General features: G+C 38.7%; 1 protein-coding gene across 3 annotated transcripts in view; it reads right to left on the reverse strand.

Moving 5' to 3' along the window:
- The window catches only part of ADAM22 (ADAM metallopeptidase domain 22), a 126,658-nt gene that overhangs the window by 26,730 nt on the left and 81,740 nt on the right, over positions 1-18,188 (reverse strand). For all 3 annotated transcript variants that reach the window (XM_090142841.1, XM_090142840.1, XM_031614366.2), the window contains exons 10-23: positions 17,975-18,046; positions 16,809-16,975; positions 14,622-14,706; positions 13,541-13,631; positions 12,214-12,265; positions 10,224-10,323; positions 7,347-7,418; positions 6,753-6,845; positions 4,694-4,774; positions 4,420-4,470; positions 4,073-4,136; positions 2,258-2,363; positions 1,545-1,661; positions 701-869 (exon numbers count right to left, since the gene is read on the reverse strand). In XM_090142841.1, coding sequence (XP_089998967.1) covers positions 701-869; positions 1,545-1,661; positions 2,258-2,363; positions 4,073-4,136; positions 4,420-4,470; positions 4,694-4,774; positions 6,753-6,845; positions 7,347-7,418; positions 10,224-10,323; positions 12,214-12,265; positions 13,541-13,631; positions 14,622-14,706; positions 16,809-16,975; positions 17,975-18,046 — 1,320 coding nt within the window. The remainder of the gene's footprint in view (positions 1-700; positions 870-1,544; positions 1,662-2,257; positions 2,364-4,072; positions 4,137-4,419; positions 4,471-4,693; positions 4,775-6,752; positions 6,846-7,346; positions 7,419-10,223; positions 10,324-12,213; positions 12,266-13,540; positions 13,632-14,621; positions 14,707-16,808; positions 16,976-17,974; positions 18,047-18,188) is intronic.

Below are 18,188 nucleotides of genomic sequence, written 5' to 3' on the forward strand. Positions count from 1 at the left end.
TCAATGTATATTTAATAGAGCCATCTAAAATTGCTTTAGGAGACTCAATTATTTTTTTAATATGAAGAAGTGGTTAATTTCAGATAAAAAAGGGAGTTCTCATACACTGCAGGAGACAAAAGGCAATAAGAGAGAACAGTTTCTTTGATCTCAGCCAAGCCACAGGGACCTGGACTCTTTCAAACTGTGTGAGGGACAAAGAGACTTTCCAGGGCCACAGCAAAGCCATAGGCTCTGCACTGACCAAAGACACTGACCATGAGAGGTGGGAGCCAGCTCACTGCTCCATTTTCTGGAGGGTATTAACTCTCAGCCAACAAAATCAAATGACTTTATGAATTTTCTTGGCTGTTGACACAACAGAAGTAATTAAAAAGAGCATTTGGAAGAACAGAGCCCCTCCTTTCTAAGAAATGGGCAATAAAACTTTCATATCCTTCTGAATATTGCCTGAGGAAATACCAAGCAAGTTAGCTGAAGTGATGGCTGGTAAGATTTTTGTAAAATTAATACCTACACACTGTGACTCATAGTTTAGGATGCTTTGACTGCAATGCATTACGTTCACTGATAAGTCTCCTTCAGTATAAAGACTTCAAGAGTCATGCTGCTGGCTTCATGCAAGGTCTAGCTACTCTACTAAACAATACCATATACTCAGTCAGAACGGACGAAAGGAATGAAGAGTATAAAAACATACACCATGTCCTGAACAGATTTGGGTGTCTGTGGTGCCTGGGCAGGTGCTGAAGTTGAAGGATTCGATGGGGAGGCAGCGATGGTCAAGGCACACCATATTTGGCCCACATGGTGTCCCATTCTCCACATAGCCCAGGTCCGTCTCCTCATCAAGCTTCACATGTCCACCACTATAAGACAAGCAGGAAGACCCCAGGAGACTTATCAGACACCTGAGAAACTGTTCTGGGCTGCTACCTTCATTTCTGTCTGTATTATGTAATGCACAGGACCAGGGAAGAGTAAGCACTAGCTAATTTGTCTCACCAGCCCTAATGTGAAGCAAAGCAAAAAGGAGTATATCTACATCAAAGAATATAATGATGAAAACAACATTTTTCTCACACAAGAGCTTGTGTTGTAAAGAACACTGAACTTAGTTATGCAGGACTTTATTTCATCTTGCTGTGAGAACATACCAGGTCTGTAACTGGTATTAAACTAACATGTGGCAATGCATTAAGCTGCCAGTTAGCTTTAGCAGTGCAGCAAACATCTAAGTATTTTCAGCAAATTAAACATGCTACAAACATTAAAGAATGTAGTTTCAAGAGGCCAAAGAGCATTATCTCTCTATTGGCAAAACTGACAGTTACACAAAGGGGTCTGCAAAACAGCTGTGCTCTCCATACACAGTAAAGTTTTAGAAGATTGAAAAGTTTGAGCTGGAATAATGATGACTTCTTAATGGGACACATTTATTTATTTATTTTTTAATGGAAACAGTTCTCCACTTCAGAATGAGAAAGATCCTTTTTGCATGCAAGATGTATATTGACAGTCTTATTTTCAGGATTTCCAATTACCTGCAAGTGTAGACTTTGCCAAACTGCAAGACCGATGAAGTGATTTCACCATCAAGTTCTCCAAGTCTGGGCACACTAGATATATTCGAGCACAGAAGGTATCCACAAAGCACATCCCTGCATTGAGAGAATAAATAGATACTCACAAAAAAGAAAATTCAAGAAAAATGCATGATCAAAAATGTGTTTTTCTTCACTTGCTTTGCAACATATTTGTTATTCTTTGCTTTTTTCTCACTGACAGAACTGCCATAAATAATGTCCTATTTCCCACAAAAATTATTCTCCCGAGAATGAGGCTTTTTTGTGATGTATTATCAACAATACCCTGCAAATGAAGAACTGTCAAGAACAAACCACATCAAATTGATTTAATATCCTATTAAGGTACAACAGCTGTCCCATGGAGAAGCAGTAGAAGCGGTCTCTGACATATGTTAAGGAAATAGAGACACAACTTTCAAAGCGACTTTAAACTTGTATGCAGGAGGGTAAGGCCTTTCTCATGTTAATGCATATTTTTCACTTAGGAGTTTGTAAAGGAACAAAAGTAAGGTTACCACATCTGCACAGAGAGCTCAGAAAGGATCTGTAAGCAGAATTAGAATGAAAAAACAGAACATCCTTCTGTACAGAGGCCTCTTCATGCAACCTTGGGAACTGAAGAAGGGATAAAAATCCCACACCAGCTGTTTTTAAATGGATCAACTTACTGTTTATTGCACTGTATCCAAGAGTCCTTGTCTCTTCCACAGTTTCCTTTCTCAGTCCCTTCAATATTCAACTTCTCATAGCAGTACCTGTCAGCAGCTGACACTTCTGAAATAGAAACAAATCTCTTCTCAGGTGATAAAGACTTTGAAAAGCCAAGCCCTGGGAAACAGGGATGCACCATGATAGTAAACAGAGCTTCCCAATCTGTCAAATGCAGTATCATGATCTGCAGGCGCGCTGTGGAACTATGCAAGAAATTCTTAATGAGAACTGAAAATTGTTGACAGGATTCATTTAAGATTTTTGTTATGATTGACCAATTTTGTTGGCCCAAAATTGAAATTAATTGTTGACCCACTGAAATTAATCAATAAATGTCATTATAGGCTCCCTAGGTTGTTAATAAGAAGTTAAATGTAAGACTTCAGTCTCATACAAGTAAGATAATCAATACTAGATCAAGAACTGAAAAAGAGAAGGAAAAAACAAAATGAGGGGAAGAGAGAAGAGGAGTGAGGTGGAGAGAGGAGGTGTTCTATGTCTCTTTTCATCAAAGCTAAGCAGCAAAGCTTGCTTAGGAAGCACCACATTCAACACTAATACCAAAGGTTTAATATCCTTATAGCACATGCCAGAGGTTTAGAAGGGAGATGCTCACATGAAACCTCCAGGTAAATTGTTACTATTCAAGTAATCCTGCTGTTTAGCAGAGGCTTTCCAAAGCTATCAATACTTTTGAGTCAAACTCTAAAACAAATTTAAACTCAACTTTCTGTGCCTTGCATAAAGAACTCATCTTCAGCATTTCCTGCCTTCCTATAATCTCTCAACATAATGAAGCCGTTCAAAGTGCGTTTATCCTACCAAAGCTTCTTTATAAACATACCACTGAAACTGCTGTAGTCTGCATGCTATTAATATAAATAAGTAACATGTCTGATGTCCAAGAGAGGTATTACATGTGACCACATAGAAATTACTTATGCTTTCAACACAGTTGAGTATGTAAACAGCACCTTTTTGTACTGCAATGCAACCTAATTCCAATAAAATGATCAAACCTCTCTTACAGTTAGAACACTGCCAATCAAACGTAAGGCAGTAGAAAATATCTACAATAGCAATAGAAAAATAACTACAGATATGCTGCGCTTGATGAGATGATATACATTATCATCCAGACCAAAAGAATCACTCATTTTTCCCTTCTTGCACGTGTGGTTCTTGTACACACACAGGTTTGTTTGAACTACCAAAGCTTTAACTGAATGATAGCTAAATACACATTTTGCCTGACAAAAGTAATCTCCGCAGCCAGCAGGCATCATTTCAGGAAGCCTTGTCTTCAAAGAGAGACATGCAGTCTACATGCTGGACTGTGCTCTTCTTATTGAGTGTCCACTACAATTTCTTTGATCTTTTCTACATTTCAGAATAGGCCACAGGTCTGCCTGATGAATAGCTTATGCCACAAAAAGGAGCAAGGGATGCGTTATCTGGTGAACTAGGTGATGTAGTCAGCACTAGAACATCAACAAAAAACCATGGAACTAAGAAAGAAACAAACAAAGTTAAAAACAAGCATAAAGTTAAAAAACTGAGTTTAAAGTTTGAGGAGTACCAAAATTGCTCAAAAGAAAAACTAAAATTCAGGGACAAAAATCAAAATGGAGCAGAGTTCTGGATCACAGCATGCAGTCCTGGTTGTTTTCAATGGTTCTGAGCGTTCATTTTCCCATAATTTTTTCCCAGGAAAGATTATTTTTCAAGCCACGTGAATGATAAGCAACTTAGAAACATTATTATATACTCACTTTCACCCCAGATATATTTACACTGTCGGTCCCTGGTTTTACATCTTCCTCCAAAGCAAATGCCCTAAAAAGAAAGAAAATATATACAAACAACTTCAAATAATTTGTTTTATCAAACAAACAAACAAAAAAAAAGCGTTTGCAAAATATACAGACTTGCTATATTTTCTAGCAAGTCAAGTAATATGATTCTACTTAAATGCTTAGCTCCAAAATATGACCAGCACCCAAAAAGGAGGAATTTGATGACACTGTCCAAGGTGACTTCCAAAGTTCTTAAACCAAACTCTATAAGATATAATCCATAAAAGCATTAAGAACATAAAAGAAATTGAAATGATAATTACCTGCCTGTTATCACATGAATATCCATCCATTTTATGAATATTGGGAGAACACTATAGAGAGAGAAAACAACTAGTAGATCATTCAGAAATGCTTGGAAACAAAGTGTACAGGTGGCACACAGAATATTATCTCATTTTCATATTTTCCTTCTGAGCTTACACCAGGTTTAATAACAATTTTTATACATCGTATCATACAAAACAGTAATACTCATAGTGATCAAGATACAACAGGCATTTTTTTCATTTCCGAGGTATAAGATCTATAAGTCACCTGACTGGAGTTTCCTGTGCAGTTCTCTGCAATATCACAATCATTCACTGCTTCTCGGCACAAAACACCCTTAGGTTCAAACTGAAAAAAAAGGACAGAAAAATCAGTAATCTTGGTTTCTCTCTGTCATGCCTTAAATGCAATACTTTCTTCACATTTTAACTAAAATAAAGAATAGGAAATAGTAAGGTTCTGAATGAGGGGGGAAGGCTTTCCTTCCCCTGGCAGGCATTGCACCATCTGAGCCGTAGGCTGTTTGCTGGTGTGAGTGGCACTGCTCCCTGAGCCATCATCTCACCCCCAGGTGATGAGAGCTGCCATGGGCCCCAGGGGCCTATCACACCAACACTGCAGGGGCATTATTCTGGCCAGGGCCTCCACATTTCTGTGACTTTTTCCTCTTAATAAAACACAAAGAGAAAGATCCTGATATTTGTGAATTCCTTTAAGACCTAGAAGACTATAATGATCTAGAAATTATCATCATGGTTATTACAAAGCCCAATTTCTGTTGTAGAACAGAAACTATTCATAAATATACAGGATTAGGTATGATTTGACACCAATTTCTATTTGAATGGGGATTTAAGAATGAAAAACAAACAAGTGACCTAACATACACATTTACAGTCTGATTAAAGATTGTGCTACTGACCTGTAAAACCAGGAAGGCATCCCTTAGGGGCAACCATTGGTGCCTCTGGTCATGGACGTATTTCTGCCTGGAAGACTTCTTAAGCCTGAGCTAACAGTTCATTCTACAGCTGCATGACTTTCTGCTGCATGTGCACACACATTTTGTTTGGGACAACTGCTAACTCTATGGCTGTTGTGAACAAGTATATGACATAGTGCAAGGACAAGGCTCTAGCACTTTCTCAACTTTATGTTTTCCCACTTGCAGACAGCAATGCTGTCAGAGATACTATGAGATGCTGGAATGTACACCCGCCATGTTTTGTTTGCAATCCCTTTTCTGCTTCTTCTTTCAGGTAGAGTTCAGCAGGAAAAGGTAATCTCAAGTTTGGGAACTGCCAGTAAAAAGTCCATTGAGCTGTCATGATTAACAGTTCCTAGGTATGTATGTTTTATAAAATTCTTCCTTTCTGCTCATGCTCCCTGCACTTTACGTAGACAAGCCTTTATCTCATTTGCAGAAATAATGTAAGTACACAGAAGCTTAATTCTTTTTCTGAGATTCTTTAATGTGGTGCCCATGTGACTTGAACAAAATTCACCCACGCTGGCAATCTGCTGATTTTTTTTTTTTTTAATTATATTAAAAAAGAAGAAATGTCCTTAGGCAAATGTGATCTCTAATCTGCGCTTTTTCTTTTTACCATTAGGATGAGCACAATCAAGAATGTGGTCTGCAGTTAATAATGATCCTCCTGAGGAAATGAAACCCTCAAATGATGAAGATAAAAATATCACACATAGTACACCATTATGGTGTTAGCACCATTAATAATAATTGTCATTATTATTAAATGAGCATCAACAACTATTTGAAGTCATATTTGTCTGGGCTCCCTTACAGCCAAGATCTGGCCAGATCTCTTTTACTATTTACTGATATATCAGGAAGAATATCTTACAGTTGACATAGGACTCAATTTGATTTACTCAGTGGGATTTCAGTCAGCACAAACATAAGGAGACACAGACAGACCTAACTGAAGTTGAAATCAGGTGTCTTTTAAATGAACATTTCTGAACACTGCTGCTAGCTGCTTTGACTTTTTAAATCACATCCTTCTCTCAGGCCATTTGTGGTACGATTTTCCCATTCAGCCTCACAGAGACAAATACAGTACAACACAGCAGGCATTATGGGAGTGGCCCCTGAGTAAGCCTGTGCATGTATTATTTCAGCCTGATTCTGAAACCAGAAGACTTTGATACTCCTCCACTTCTAATCATACTCTCAAACTGAAGAAGCCAAGCCTAAAACACAGCAAAAAGCCCTGGACAAATCATTTTCCAGCCTGTTTTAAGAAAAGAGACAAGAAGTACAGATGCTGCGGTGCCTACATCACTGCCAGGATGATGCCCTTACCCGGCACTTCCGACAGCAGAGCCCGTTGCTGCACTGGGAGCCTGCCGTCAGCGTGCAGGTATTGCAGCACTCTCCTCCTTCGCTGGCACACTCCTGAAGAACACAGACATTTGTAGCAGAACATACAAGAAAAACAGATGAGCCCCATATGTCTCACATTCTTTCTTAGCATGCTACCTGGACAGATTCTTCAGGCAGCTAGGCACCTGGAGGCAGAAGAGAGCTTGCACTGTGGAGTATGAAATTACTGCACAGCTTGTTGCTATGCAATATAGGAAATCATTTTCCTAATTCCACAAAGTTGCTCATTAAATGAGCAACTGACATTGTAGCACTGACTGGGGTATACTTTATCATTTTTAAGGACTGACTTTGCATAGGTAGCTATTGTTATTACTCTTCAGAATTGAAGTGGTGATAAAACATTTATGTTTTATAGCCAGCCCATATTGTGCCAAACATGATGGAAAAAGGTGAAAAATGATGAATTTTTTGCCTCAGGACCTTAGCACTGCATATCTTCCTCCACTTAACTAAGAGCAGTGATGGGCAGCTGAAAGATCTAGCTGCTAATTTAAAGCACGTTGCACTTACTGCTGTCGTCCCACAGTCACACTCTTCTCCATCTTCCACAAAGCCATTGCCACATTCTGGAGGATCCAGAAGCTGCAGGGCATAATCAGAAATTAAAGAGAATCGTTGTCACATTTATTCCATAATTGTTGTTTCTTCAGCTAACATTCCAAATGTGTTAACCAAAACATGGTGCCAAACTGAGAGAGAAGCAGACTATAAACAATACAAATGAAATATGCAGAGACCAAACAACATCTAACTCAGAAGTTACATTGAGTTACATGGTGTGTTCTGTGTCAGAGCACAGTTTTCACAGCAGATTCAGTCTGAGCAGAAGCCATAATTAAAAACAAAAGGTGTGACAGTAAAGGACAACTTGTGAAACAACTCCACATTAACATAACAGGAGTAGTAACTCAATTGTTCTGTAATTCATATGCCCCGGCTTGAATCCTGCAATATACCTTCAGAAAGAATAACCATGAAGAAGTTTTTGGGGGCCAGATGGCTCAGAAATGCAGGGGAGAGGCTGGGATTTTTCACCAGTTTTTGCAACAGTTGGTTGTTATTTCCTTCTCTTTTCAACGATCACAGTTGGGAATTTGCAACATGTGACACAGGCAGATAAGTGAAGCTGGTAAGACTTCTTCCCTTCCTTTTCCATTCAGTCTCCCCACTAAACTAAAACTTAAAATGTAAAAATCTGCACCTTTGTAGTAGCACTGTCCTTTCCTACCCCGACCTCTCCCCCCCAAAAAAAGAAAGAAATTTTTCCTTTTGAGCATAAGAAAACATAATTGCGGCTTTTATTACATGAAGGAGAAGGTATAGAAGTGCATTACCAAGTTAGTTTAAATTAGAGTTCATCTCTTAAACAAGGATCATTCTAGAAACCACCCTGCTCGTGAGCCACCTGCACAAACATGTTGCTGGTGGTGCACAGTGGTTCTCTGGCTGCTGCTTCACTGCAGCCCACAGGATGGAGCATCACCCTGCAGCCGCCTGGTGCCACAAACCAGCCCACCACTTGTGGCACATGCTGGCAGCTATTATTAGATCCCTTTCTGAAATAGAAGTTTGACTGCAATATGCAATTACATTACATTCAAGCAAGAAATTATCTGTTACGATTATTAAAGAGTTGTTTTAAACTGCTCGTTTCTTATTTTTCCAGATATCTTAACTTCTTCAGTGCCTCTAACTGCGCTGCTCAATACAGGCAAGTAGATGGCACAAAGAGAGGACCCCGACTTAAGACATTTGCCAGTTTCCTGCAGTACACTGGCACAACCTAAATGTAAAATAAAAGAACAAAAACTGGAAGCAAATTGCATAACATATCCCCAAAAGACACTATATAATTCATCTAATTGCTTGAAGAGAGCTTATGATCAATCTGCTCCTGGAGTTGATTTTGGCAATCACAGTGGAGCACTGTCGAATAATGCATTTTGACACATCTCATGTTTCTTGAAAACCAGAACCTGGTGTTTCACCACCCTTGCTAGGAAGCATGTGTGTTTGGTAGCCTTGTGAATTAGACAGACATCCGCTGTTAATAACCTCAACACAACCTGAACAGCAATACAGAAAGAGTGTAAATCACCCTGGCTTCTGCATCTGACTTTCACATTTTCATATGCCACTAGAAAAAATTGCAAATGCCAGTAATCTAAATTAAGATCAGAGTAATTGTGTTTTTCAGAGTGACAGATGGGTAAATGAACATAATCACTACAGCAAGCCCAAGTAAGAAAGCATTACACTATGGAAACAATCCACTCAGCAAAGTAATAAAATGATCAGCATCTCTCTCTGTCTGTAATAAAATTGGAAAAAACAAACTTTTGAAATGCAGGAACATTTTAAAGAATGAGAAACCTTGCAACTTCTTTCTCAATTATAGTGCTTTCTCTCTACTTTACTATGTTTTCCATGAAAAGGAGATAACATTTCAGAGATAAGCACACAGTTTATCTAGATGCACCCCAGAACTGACTTTCTTTTTGCATTGTGGCCACCTCAGCCACTAAGTCATTTTTTCAAAGTGGTACTGTCTTTCTGCCTTAGCCTTTTTCATCTGCTTTTCTAAAGATATCCATTAAATAGGGGATAATATTAATTATACGTAGAAAAGACTCAAGATCATTATTCTAATTATTTTACACATTAACATGCACTTCAGTAAATGGAACAGATCTATACTGAAACTCTGCTGCAAATCCTACATTGTAGAACTGCTTACATCTTGGCTGGAGTTTCCTTAGCCCTGCTTTGCATTTATTTCCCTGAAATGTCTCAGTTCATCATTTCATAGTCTTTGCATGCTTCCTGTGAATAAAGCTGATTAGCTGATAAAAAATTCAGACACAAGAGGCAAAGAAAAGGAGATATTCCCCACTTGATTTCCAATACTCATGCAGCAAGACCTCCAGTTTCCAATACTCATGCAGCATGACCTCCAGTTTCATTCTTAATAGGCAAATATGGAGGGGATGTATCAGCCATTCAGGCAGCCCTGATGCTTGTGCAGCTCCCTCCCAGCAGCTCCATTGCATCTTCTCCCTGCTCCTCAGGGCTTTCTCTGTTGCTCTGCCTCTTCCAGCATAAAAAAAATTAGTCCCAGTTTTCAAAATCTTTTCCAAAAGTCACTATGAAAACTGTTCCCTCTTCCCAAGAGGAAGACTACCACAGCCACCTGTAACCAATGATGGCTGCACAGCTGTGCTCCCCCTGCTGCAGACTGTCTAGATCTTGGAACAGATGTGAAATAAAACTGTTCTTACTTCATCTTCCAGGGATTCTCACCCAAAGACATCAGTCTTTCACTCTTCTTGATTTCATCTAAGTTAGAACTACAATAGAAAAAATACTCAATAATAAGGTAATTCTTACCTTGGTTGGCTTATTGAAAAGGCAGGCTCCACCTCCGTTGTTTAAAAATTCGTGATACTCTTCAATATCACACTTGGAGAACTTGCTTGGTAGATAATACCTACAAAGAAATAAGGTGCTTTTTATAGTACATTTTCTTACTTCAAAATAAGAGGAGGACAAGTATAATATATTTTAGAAAAGCTGCTAAAAATACACTGTTCAGAATCAGAGGGAAGATATTTGCTTGCAACATTCTTTAAATTTTAAATAATTTTAGTAAATGACAAACATCTTTCAACAATTACAAAGAGCTCACGTAAACTGAGAAGACAAAAAGTTTCCACTAAATTATTTTATGCCAAATACCATAAATCCTAACAGTCAATGTGTGATTCTCACAGATATGACCAGTTCCACTAAAGGCCCTATTTCAGAAATACAATTATTTCTTCCTGTACATTCTGCAGTGGATAACAGCTGCCCTTCTCACACACGGCCCTTTTAAAGATCGCCTGAAGTTCACTCCTCTCTTAGTTGAAATTGCTCTCTTGGCCCACTGAATTTCTATATAATACAGGCATGCCATTTTTAAATGTGCTTCTAGCAAACATCAGCTAACATTTCAGCTTCCTTCTCTCTTGTGCCCCATGGAATAGATTTCATTTGAGTACCGACTGCCAATTTGAGTTGCACTTAATAGTAGTATGAGCTTTAACCAATGCAAAAAGACTCTGAATGTCTCCTTTCCACAGGGAAAGAGTTCTTCCCAAAGTGACTTAAGCGATCTTTATGTTTAAGTCCTTAGTCACAAAAGTACCTATGCTTCAAACAGATTTTGGAGTCTCAAAGGCTTTTTAGTATCAGTTCACCACTAGCTAAAAAAAAATATGAGCAGAAGTACTTCATAAAATAATCCTGCATTGCCAGGAATGATAATCTGCAAAACATAATTGTTCTTTACAGTCTCTAGTGTTTATGATTTAGATCTAAAGACTGCAGAGAATGTGGAATTCGCATTGCTCAATAATAAGCTATGAGTGCATATATTTGTCATATGCCTAATTATTTTAAAGGTTCAGACTTCAAATAAAGAATGTAAAGACCATTAGATAAGGAAGCTTTTTTTTTAGAAGAATCAAGAATGTCTCCCCATATTGGCTTTTTGTCATATTGAAAATCAGAAAAATCTTACATAGTTTGCTTTTAGGTACACAAAGTGAAAAAAAGGCACACATTGATATTTCCAGTGTTTTGAATGAAATATGCTTTATATTGTTGGAAATAGTTCTTGCCACAAAGCAACCGTGAAATTTGCAAGTGAGATCAAAATTCCTTTAAAAATTTGGAGTACTATCTGTATCTCATAATAGACTCTTGTTTAATTTATATGCAAGAAGACAGGTCTGTAATACGGAGAATTAAGTTCTGAATACACACACTAGGAAGCATCATCAATTTCAGCTAACAGCAGAAATTTACAAATTCAGTAGTCCTCACATAAAATCTCTTCAGTGATTATTTTATGTGAGCATGAGAATATCAAACCTCACACGGGAGCATTTTTTCTAGCATTACCATACAAATTGTAGGATGAAAAATGAAAGACTGCAGTAGAAGTAATAAAAATGAGACATGGGCAAGGAATTTGAGCATGGTATTTTAGGAATTTTTATGTGTCTTTGTTTCCACAACTCAGCAGCAAACTCATGGAAGAAAAGAAGTGAAACATAGTTCTGCTTCTTTGCAGAACCTGGCTTGGCTGTTGAGCTTCTGAGCACTGCAAATGAAACAAGTGGTTACTAAAAATCCTTATATCCTCTCATTAAGTTACTTATTCACATATTTATAAGTGTCTATTCTAAGTATATTTTGTAGGTAATAGTTTGCTTTCTGAAAAAATAACAATTCACAGAAAATATTCCACTGAAATGTAAAAGACAAACATTTTCATGCTTTTTCTTTATGGCATTGTATGCAGGACGTGACCTCCCTCCAGCGAACGTCTTACCCTGTGTCTCCCATTATGCATCCAGACCAGGTGTCCTCACACTTACACTCACCTGACAACAAAGTAAAATTTATATCTTGAATCTTGAGAGTCCAAAGTACATTTCTTATCACAAAAATCACATTGGAATAAATTCTATTGCAGTTTTAAATATAAATTGAAAAGAATCATTTGCTCTTTTATTGCACACCTTAATTTAAGTGTGTCAGTGCACACTGAGCCTTCATTCAAAATCTATGCATGATTCTTTTTAATCCTGCACCTTGAAAAGACGCTCTGCATTTTTTTCCTTCCCTTAAGTCAGAGGAAACTGCAGTGTCAGCCTCCAGCACTTGTATATCACAAGGCAGCTCTGCTGCCTTTTCCCATGTCATTATATTTGATTCCCAAATTTCCAGTGTAAATAACAGAATCAGGAGGATCCAGCAGCTTTCCTATTTTCTCCCTTTCCTTACAGCAGTTTAATAATATGCAGCTAGAAAATGAATACTGAATATGTAAGTAGCACAGAGCATCCTATATGTTAGAGTATTTTTCAAAATAAATTTATGTGTACTGCAAAAACCTTTGCTTGCAGATGTATCTCTGCATTATGTACTGTCTCTACAATGTCTGAAAACAAAATCTGTGAAAACATTTATGTTAGTCAATATAGTAATTATGTTTTTAAATGTAAGGCTTTCAGTGCAATGAGTTGTCATATGCCATTTAAAAAAGCACAGTACTAATATTGTTTAGTGAAAGCAAGGAGGAAGAGGTGCTTGTGGGGATCGAGGATTGATGAATTAAAACATTGCAGATTAACAAGGGCTATTAGAAGTTGAAACGTAAGGTTACAAATAGTAGACAAATGGCAGCAGCAGAGTGATAAATACAGGAGATTTGAGTAATATAGAAGAGGAATTCATTTAAGGCAAACAGGGGAAGAGATATGTTGTCAAATCCATCCTTCTTAACAGGACTGAGGGGGCTAATCATCATCCCTGGGTCTGATAATGTCTGTCTCTCTACCTCCACACTGCAGCATAGCAGCCATTCAGTTTGTGGGTGTTACATCAATCTCCCTGAAATGAATGGTGATAGACACCTTTACAATTTATTTTTTAACAAAATGATGGCACCAGTGCTACCAACAATTAGGGCAGGGGGAAATCATGGCATTTAAATAGAGGTAAACCAATGGTAGTGTCTCCTCATTTTATTACAAGTAATAGTATTCCAAAATTGTAAGAAATGTTACAAAAGAACATATCAGAGAGACACTGGTAAGATTCTCCACTTGTTAAGATTTTCTCTTGAGAGGAGGTGAAAAAGCATACAAACTTACCACTTATTAGTTTTCTTCTGTCTGAGAAAATGCCAATATTTTGTGCCAGTGTCTGTGCCAGGGTAACTGCCATTAAGTCAGGCTTTCCAAACTGAAGGAAATAAGTAAGGTAGGAAGAGTAATCAGGTAGGTACACATATCCCCCTCCATACTCAGCACTGTTGAGGCTGCACTTCAAGCACTGTGTTCAGTTTTGGGCTCCTCACTACAACAAAGAAATTGAGGCCCTGAACAGTGCCCAGACAGAGAACGGCAAGAAAGCTGGTGAGGGGTCTGGAGCACAAGTCTTATGTGGAGCAACTGAGGGAGCTGGGATTGTTCAGTCTGGAGAAGAGGAGGTTCAGGGGTGACCTTATTGCTCTCTACAACTGAAAGGAGGCTGTGGCAAGGTTGGAATTGGCCTCTTCTCCTAGATAACTAGCATTAGGACAAGAGGTAATGGCCTTAGGTTGCTCCAGGGGAGGCTCAGGATTGATGTTAGGAAAAATTTCTTCCCAGAAAGAATGGTAATGCATTGGAGCAGATTACCCAGGGAAGTGGTGGAATCACTGTCCCTAGAGGTGTTCAAGAAATGTGCAGATTTGGCACTGAGGGACATGGTTTAGTGAGCCTGGTGGTGATGGGTTGACAATTGGACTAGGTGATCTCACTGGTCATTTTCAACCTTAATGATTCTATGATTCTATAATCTCAGGCACAGCCAAAGCTTTTTTCATTTAAAGGCAATAAAAGGCAAAATGAGATTCATAATGTTAAAGTAATTACTTCAGAGGAAATAGAAAATGAACATGTGAGAAAGACTAAATGCTGCTTACAAAGAAGTTAAGAAAGTCTGCTTCTTTTTTGTCACTGTAGTCACAAATATGACTGACAGAATATTGCAAAAACTGCTGGAAAGTGTATTTCAGCCCATGTCCAACTTTATTCATGTACTGTTCTTCATTAAGACATCCCTTCCACAGAGCAGTGCTAAGGCTCTGCATCAGCAAAGCAGCAGCAAGATATTTTGAGGAACTGCACTGATAAATTCTCTGCAGACAAATTTCCACCACTTTTCATCCATCCCAGTCCCCACACCTACCTCATTCACACCTCCGCCTTTAAGCAAGGAGCAGATTCCACCAGTGTGAGCTACACCACTTCGACTGCTCTGAAATCGACTCCCCCTTTGACAAAAAGGAAAAGAAAGTTTACCCTGCTCATCCCACAAGTTCTGCACTTACCCATCCTAGTATTTATCTTATTTTCAAATGAGAAACTAGCAAATGGCAGGTCCCATCACTATGTTGAAAAGGTATGCAAAAATAAAATGGGAATAACAGATAACACTCACAAATCTCACATGACAGACAGTCCCCAGAAAAGTTTTACCATCTTCCCTCCTCATTCTCAGATTACCTAATATAAGAAAGCATATAAGACAAGACTTCCTATCTCACCATACTTTTGTTCATATGTAGAAGGCAGTGAGGCACTGGCACAGCTGCCCACAGAAGCTGTGGGTGCTCCATCCCTGGAGGTGCTCAAAGTCGGGTTGGATGGGATCCTGGGCAGCCTGAGCTAGGGAGGAGCAGCCCTGCCCATGGCAGGGGGTGGGAACTGGGTGGACTTTGAGGTCTCTTCCATCCCAAACCATTCTATGACCAGTCATACTTTTCAAAGTCAACACTTTGACACTGCTTTAGTACATGCTACAGAGTGCAAGAGAGGCCACTATGCTTCCAGTGCCTGGGGCCCTGGGGAAAAGACATATGTCCAGTTAAGCTACGCAGGTGTGGCAAAAACGAAAGGGAGATGCCTTGTGGCTCCCCAATGGGTCAGAACTCCCCAGAACTGCAGCTGATCTCATCCAGGTGGCAGCTGCACTGTAGGCCTAAATTTAATGATGCCTTTGATGTTGACCAAATCAGTATGAATGATTGCCAGTTACTGGAGACAAAAGATGCTCTGCACCACTTTAGAAGTACTGATCCAGCCAAGGCAATGCACATTGGTTTTCTTAAAGGAAAACAGAAAAACAACATGGAATAAAACAAAATGGACTAACTGTGCTGCAAGTGGAAGTTGACTTTTAACTGGTATGCTGCCAGAGCAGCCACTTGCCCTCCCCACTCAGCCATATTTTACTCAAGGATACAATTTTAGAACTGTATTCCTAAGTAATCTACGAATACAATATCTTGAACACCAATGAAAATGGTGTTACAGGTAGCACTGGAAATTGTATTACAGTATTACCCCATGTCCCAGTCACAGGGAGAAAGAGGACCTAGCCAATCGAGAAACATTCAAGAGAACATCTCCCCTAAAGACCTTACAATTTCACAGAAAAGAAATAAGAAAGATGTGGGGAAAAATAATTATTCCCATTTTACAGGTGAAGAACTGAGACACTGACAAACTAAAATGTACAATCAACACTTAGGGATCTAACTTCACATAGGAAAGCAATGACAGTAATTAAGCATGTGCAAAAAATTCTGAGAGGCTGGATACTGGGGCTGCGCATCCTGGCTTACTACTGGTGTCATGTGAAAGTGAGGAGTTAAAGCTAAATTTGTTCATATAGCTTCCTATCTCTTAGCAGAGAGGGATAAGGGCTCCAGCAGAACAATCTACCTGGCCTGTCTCCTGGGGATAAAAATCCTATCAAGAGTGTCTCTGTTATTTTTTAGATATATTTTGTTATATCAATCCTATTATCAAAGTAATTTAGAGGTTTAGAGATAATAAAATTCCTTCCAGCTTATTATTCTTGCATCGTATGTTTTCCTGAAGGACAAACTGTTCTGAGGATCCAATGCTCCTTTCAGCAATCCTAGAGCATGCAAGTCATTCAACAGAGCAAGGCAGACCAGAGTGTTTCTTAAGCAGGAAAACTCATGGGTTTTAAAGCCAATGTTCTGCTTTTACACGGTACAACACTGCTGTCTGTGCTCTACTACTAAAGTGATTGTACAAGGTGGAACCATGCATCACCCTCCAGGCGGCTGCACTCACAGAGCAGGTAATTGCAAAGGACAGCCAGCAATTAATTACAGTGCATGCAGCTCAAGCTTAATATGTTAAAACTAAAAGGGGAGCAGAACCTCTGGCTGCACTGGCAGGCAGATTGTGCGCTGTTTTAACTTCTTCCCACCTCCCCTCAGAAATGTTATTTTCTGAATTATTGTGGGTTATATACGCAACAGAAAGGAGACTCGTGAAAAGCAACCCCCAAGGAAAGGAAAAAAAAAACAGTAAGAAAACGTCACACAAGATTACGTACGAAAAAAGGTGAACTGCATCACTTTTCTCTCTGATAAAATCCCTCCTATATTTCATAAACTCACGCAGGGTCACCAAGGGGTTTTCAGATATGGTGAACTTGTTATCAGTAGCCCAGGTTTCCATGGCAACCAATACTATCCTGGTGTTAAGCTGTTCTTTATATATCTAGTACATTAACAGAACGAACAAATAGATTAAGTCAAGGAGAATGAAGGTGAGGTTTACCCCTTCTTTGTAACAGGTTTCATTCTTACGTGACAAAATATTTAGCATGTTCTAACACACTTTAGGTTCCCCCAGGTGCTTTTGTCTCCCTTAAAAGCACACATAAACATGAAAAGAAACTAAGATTTTAGGCCTAATTCTTCTATGCCCTCTCTTATTCCACAGAAGAATCCCCCTGGATGTCCTGCTCAGGCAGAGGCTCATAGAACAAAGTTGAGGTTTTTGACAAAATGCTACAGAAGCTTTTCAAACTCTTCCAAGATTTGGAGTTAATGGGCCTCTTATATTGTCCAGCTCACTTCAGGGACACAACAGATATCTCTTAGATCAAAAACCCCTTTGTTTTCACTGTTATTCACCTCTACAAGAGTATTTAACCTCTCACCAGCAGCCATACATTTAATATTGGGGGTTAATACTTCACATTTCAAGAGCGGGAACTACATTCTTCTTTTTTCTAGTAATGCTTTTCCAGAATGCGATGTAAGAGCCAGCAGCTTATCCTACTTAGTATCAAAAATATAATCCACATAATCCATTTGTATGTCCCTATTCTAACTCATTACTCAAATGGTTTTCATTTTTCTCTCTTTTTTAGAGATATTTTAGTATATTCAAATTAAGATAATTTTTCAGGTTTCAGGTAGACAACTTATAAGCTTATGTTAAAAACTATCATATCTAAGATTCTCTTTAAACCTCAAACTCCAGAGATCTATCTGATTAAAGGATACTTAAATGCTTGCAGCCACAAAAAATTCTCTAATGCTTTATTTTAGACAAAGGCTGATATGGCTGACTTCAGTTCTAGATGAAAATTGGTGGTCTTTGCATTTGTTGTTATTAGGTACACCATGAAATAACAGCTCCTGATTTATCGGAAGGAGAATCATATGATGATCTTACACATAAAAGAACATTCAGTCAAGTGATACTTACTAAATCTGCCATGTTCACAACTGACTTAGCATAGCTGTTTGTGTGGCCAACCGATAAGCGGTGCTTTTTACACTGCAAAACAAACACAGATAAATTACAAGTATAGATATAGAAAAACAAGCTCCTTTTCCAAAAAACCCACTAAGTAACTATGCCAACAGGAGAACCTCTGTGTATGGCTTGGTCTCTTGTGCTGAACATAATAAATGATAGT

The sequence above is a fragment of the Phasianus colchicus genome, chromosome 6, assembly GCF_987193195.1.
Source record: "Phasianus colchicus chromosome 6, bPhaCol1.hap1.1, whole genome shotgun sequence".
Classification (NCBI taxonomy): Eukaryota; Metazoa; Chordata; class Aves; order Galliformes; family Phasianidae; genus Phasianus; species Phasianus colchicus.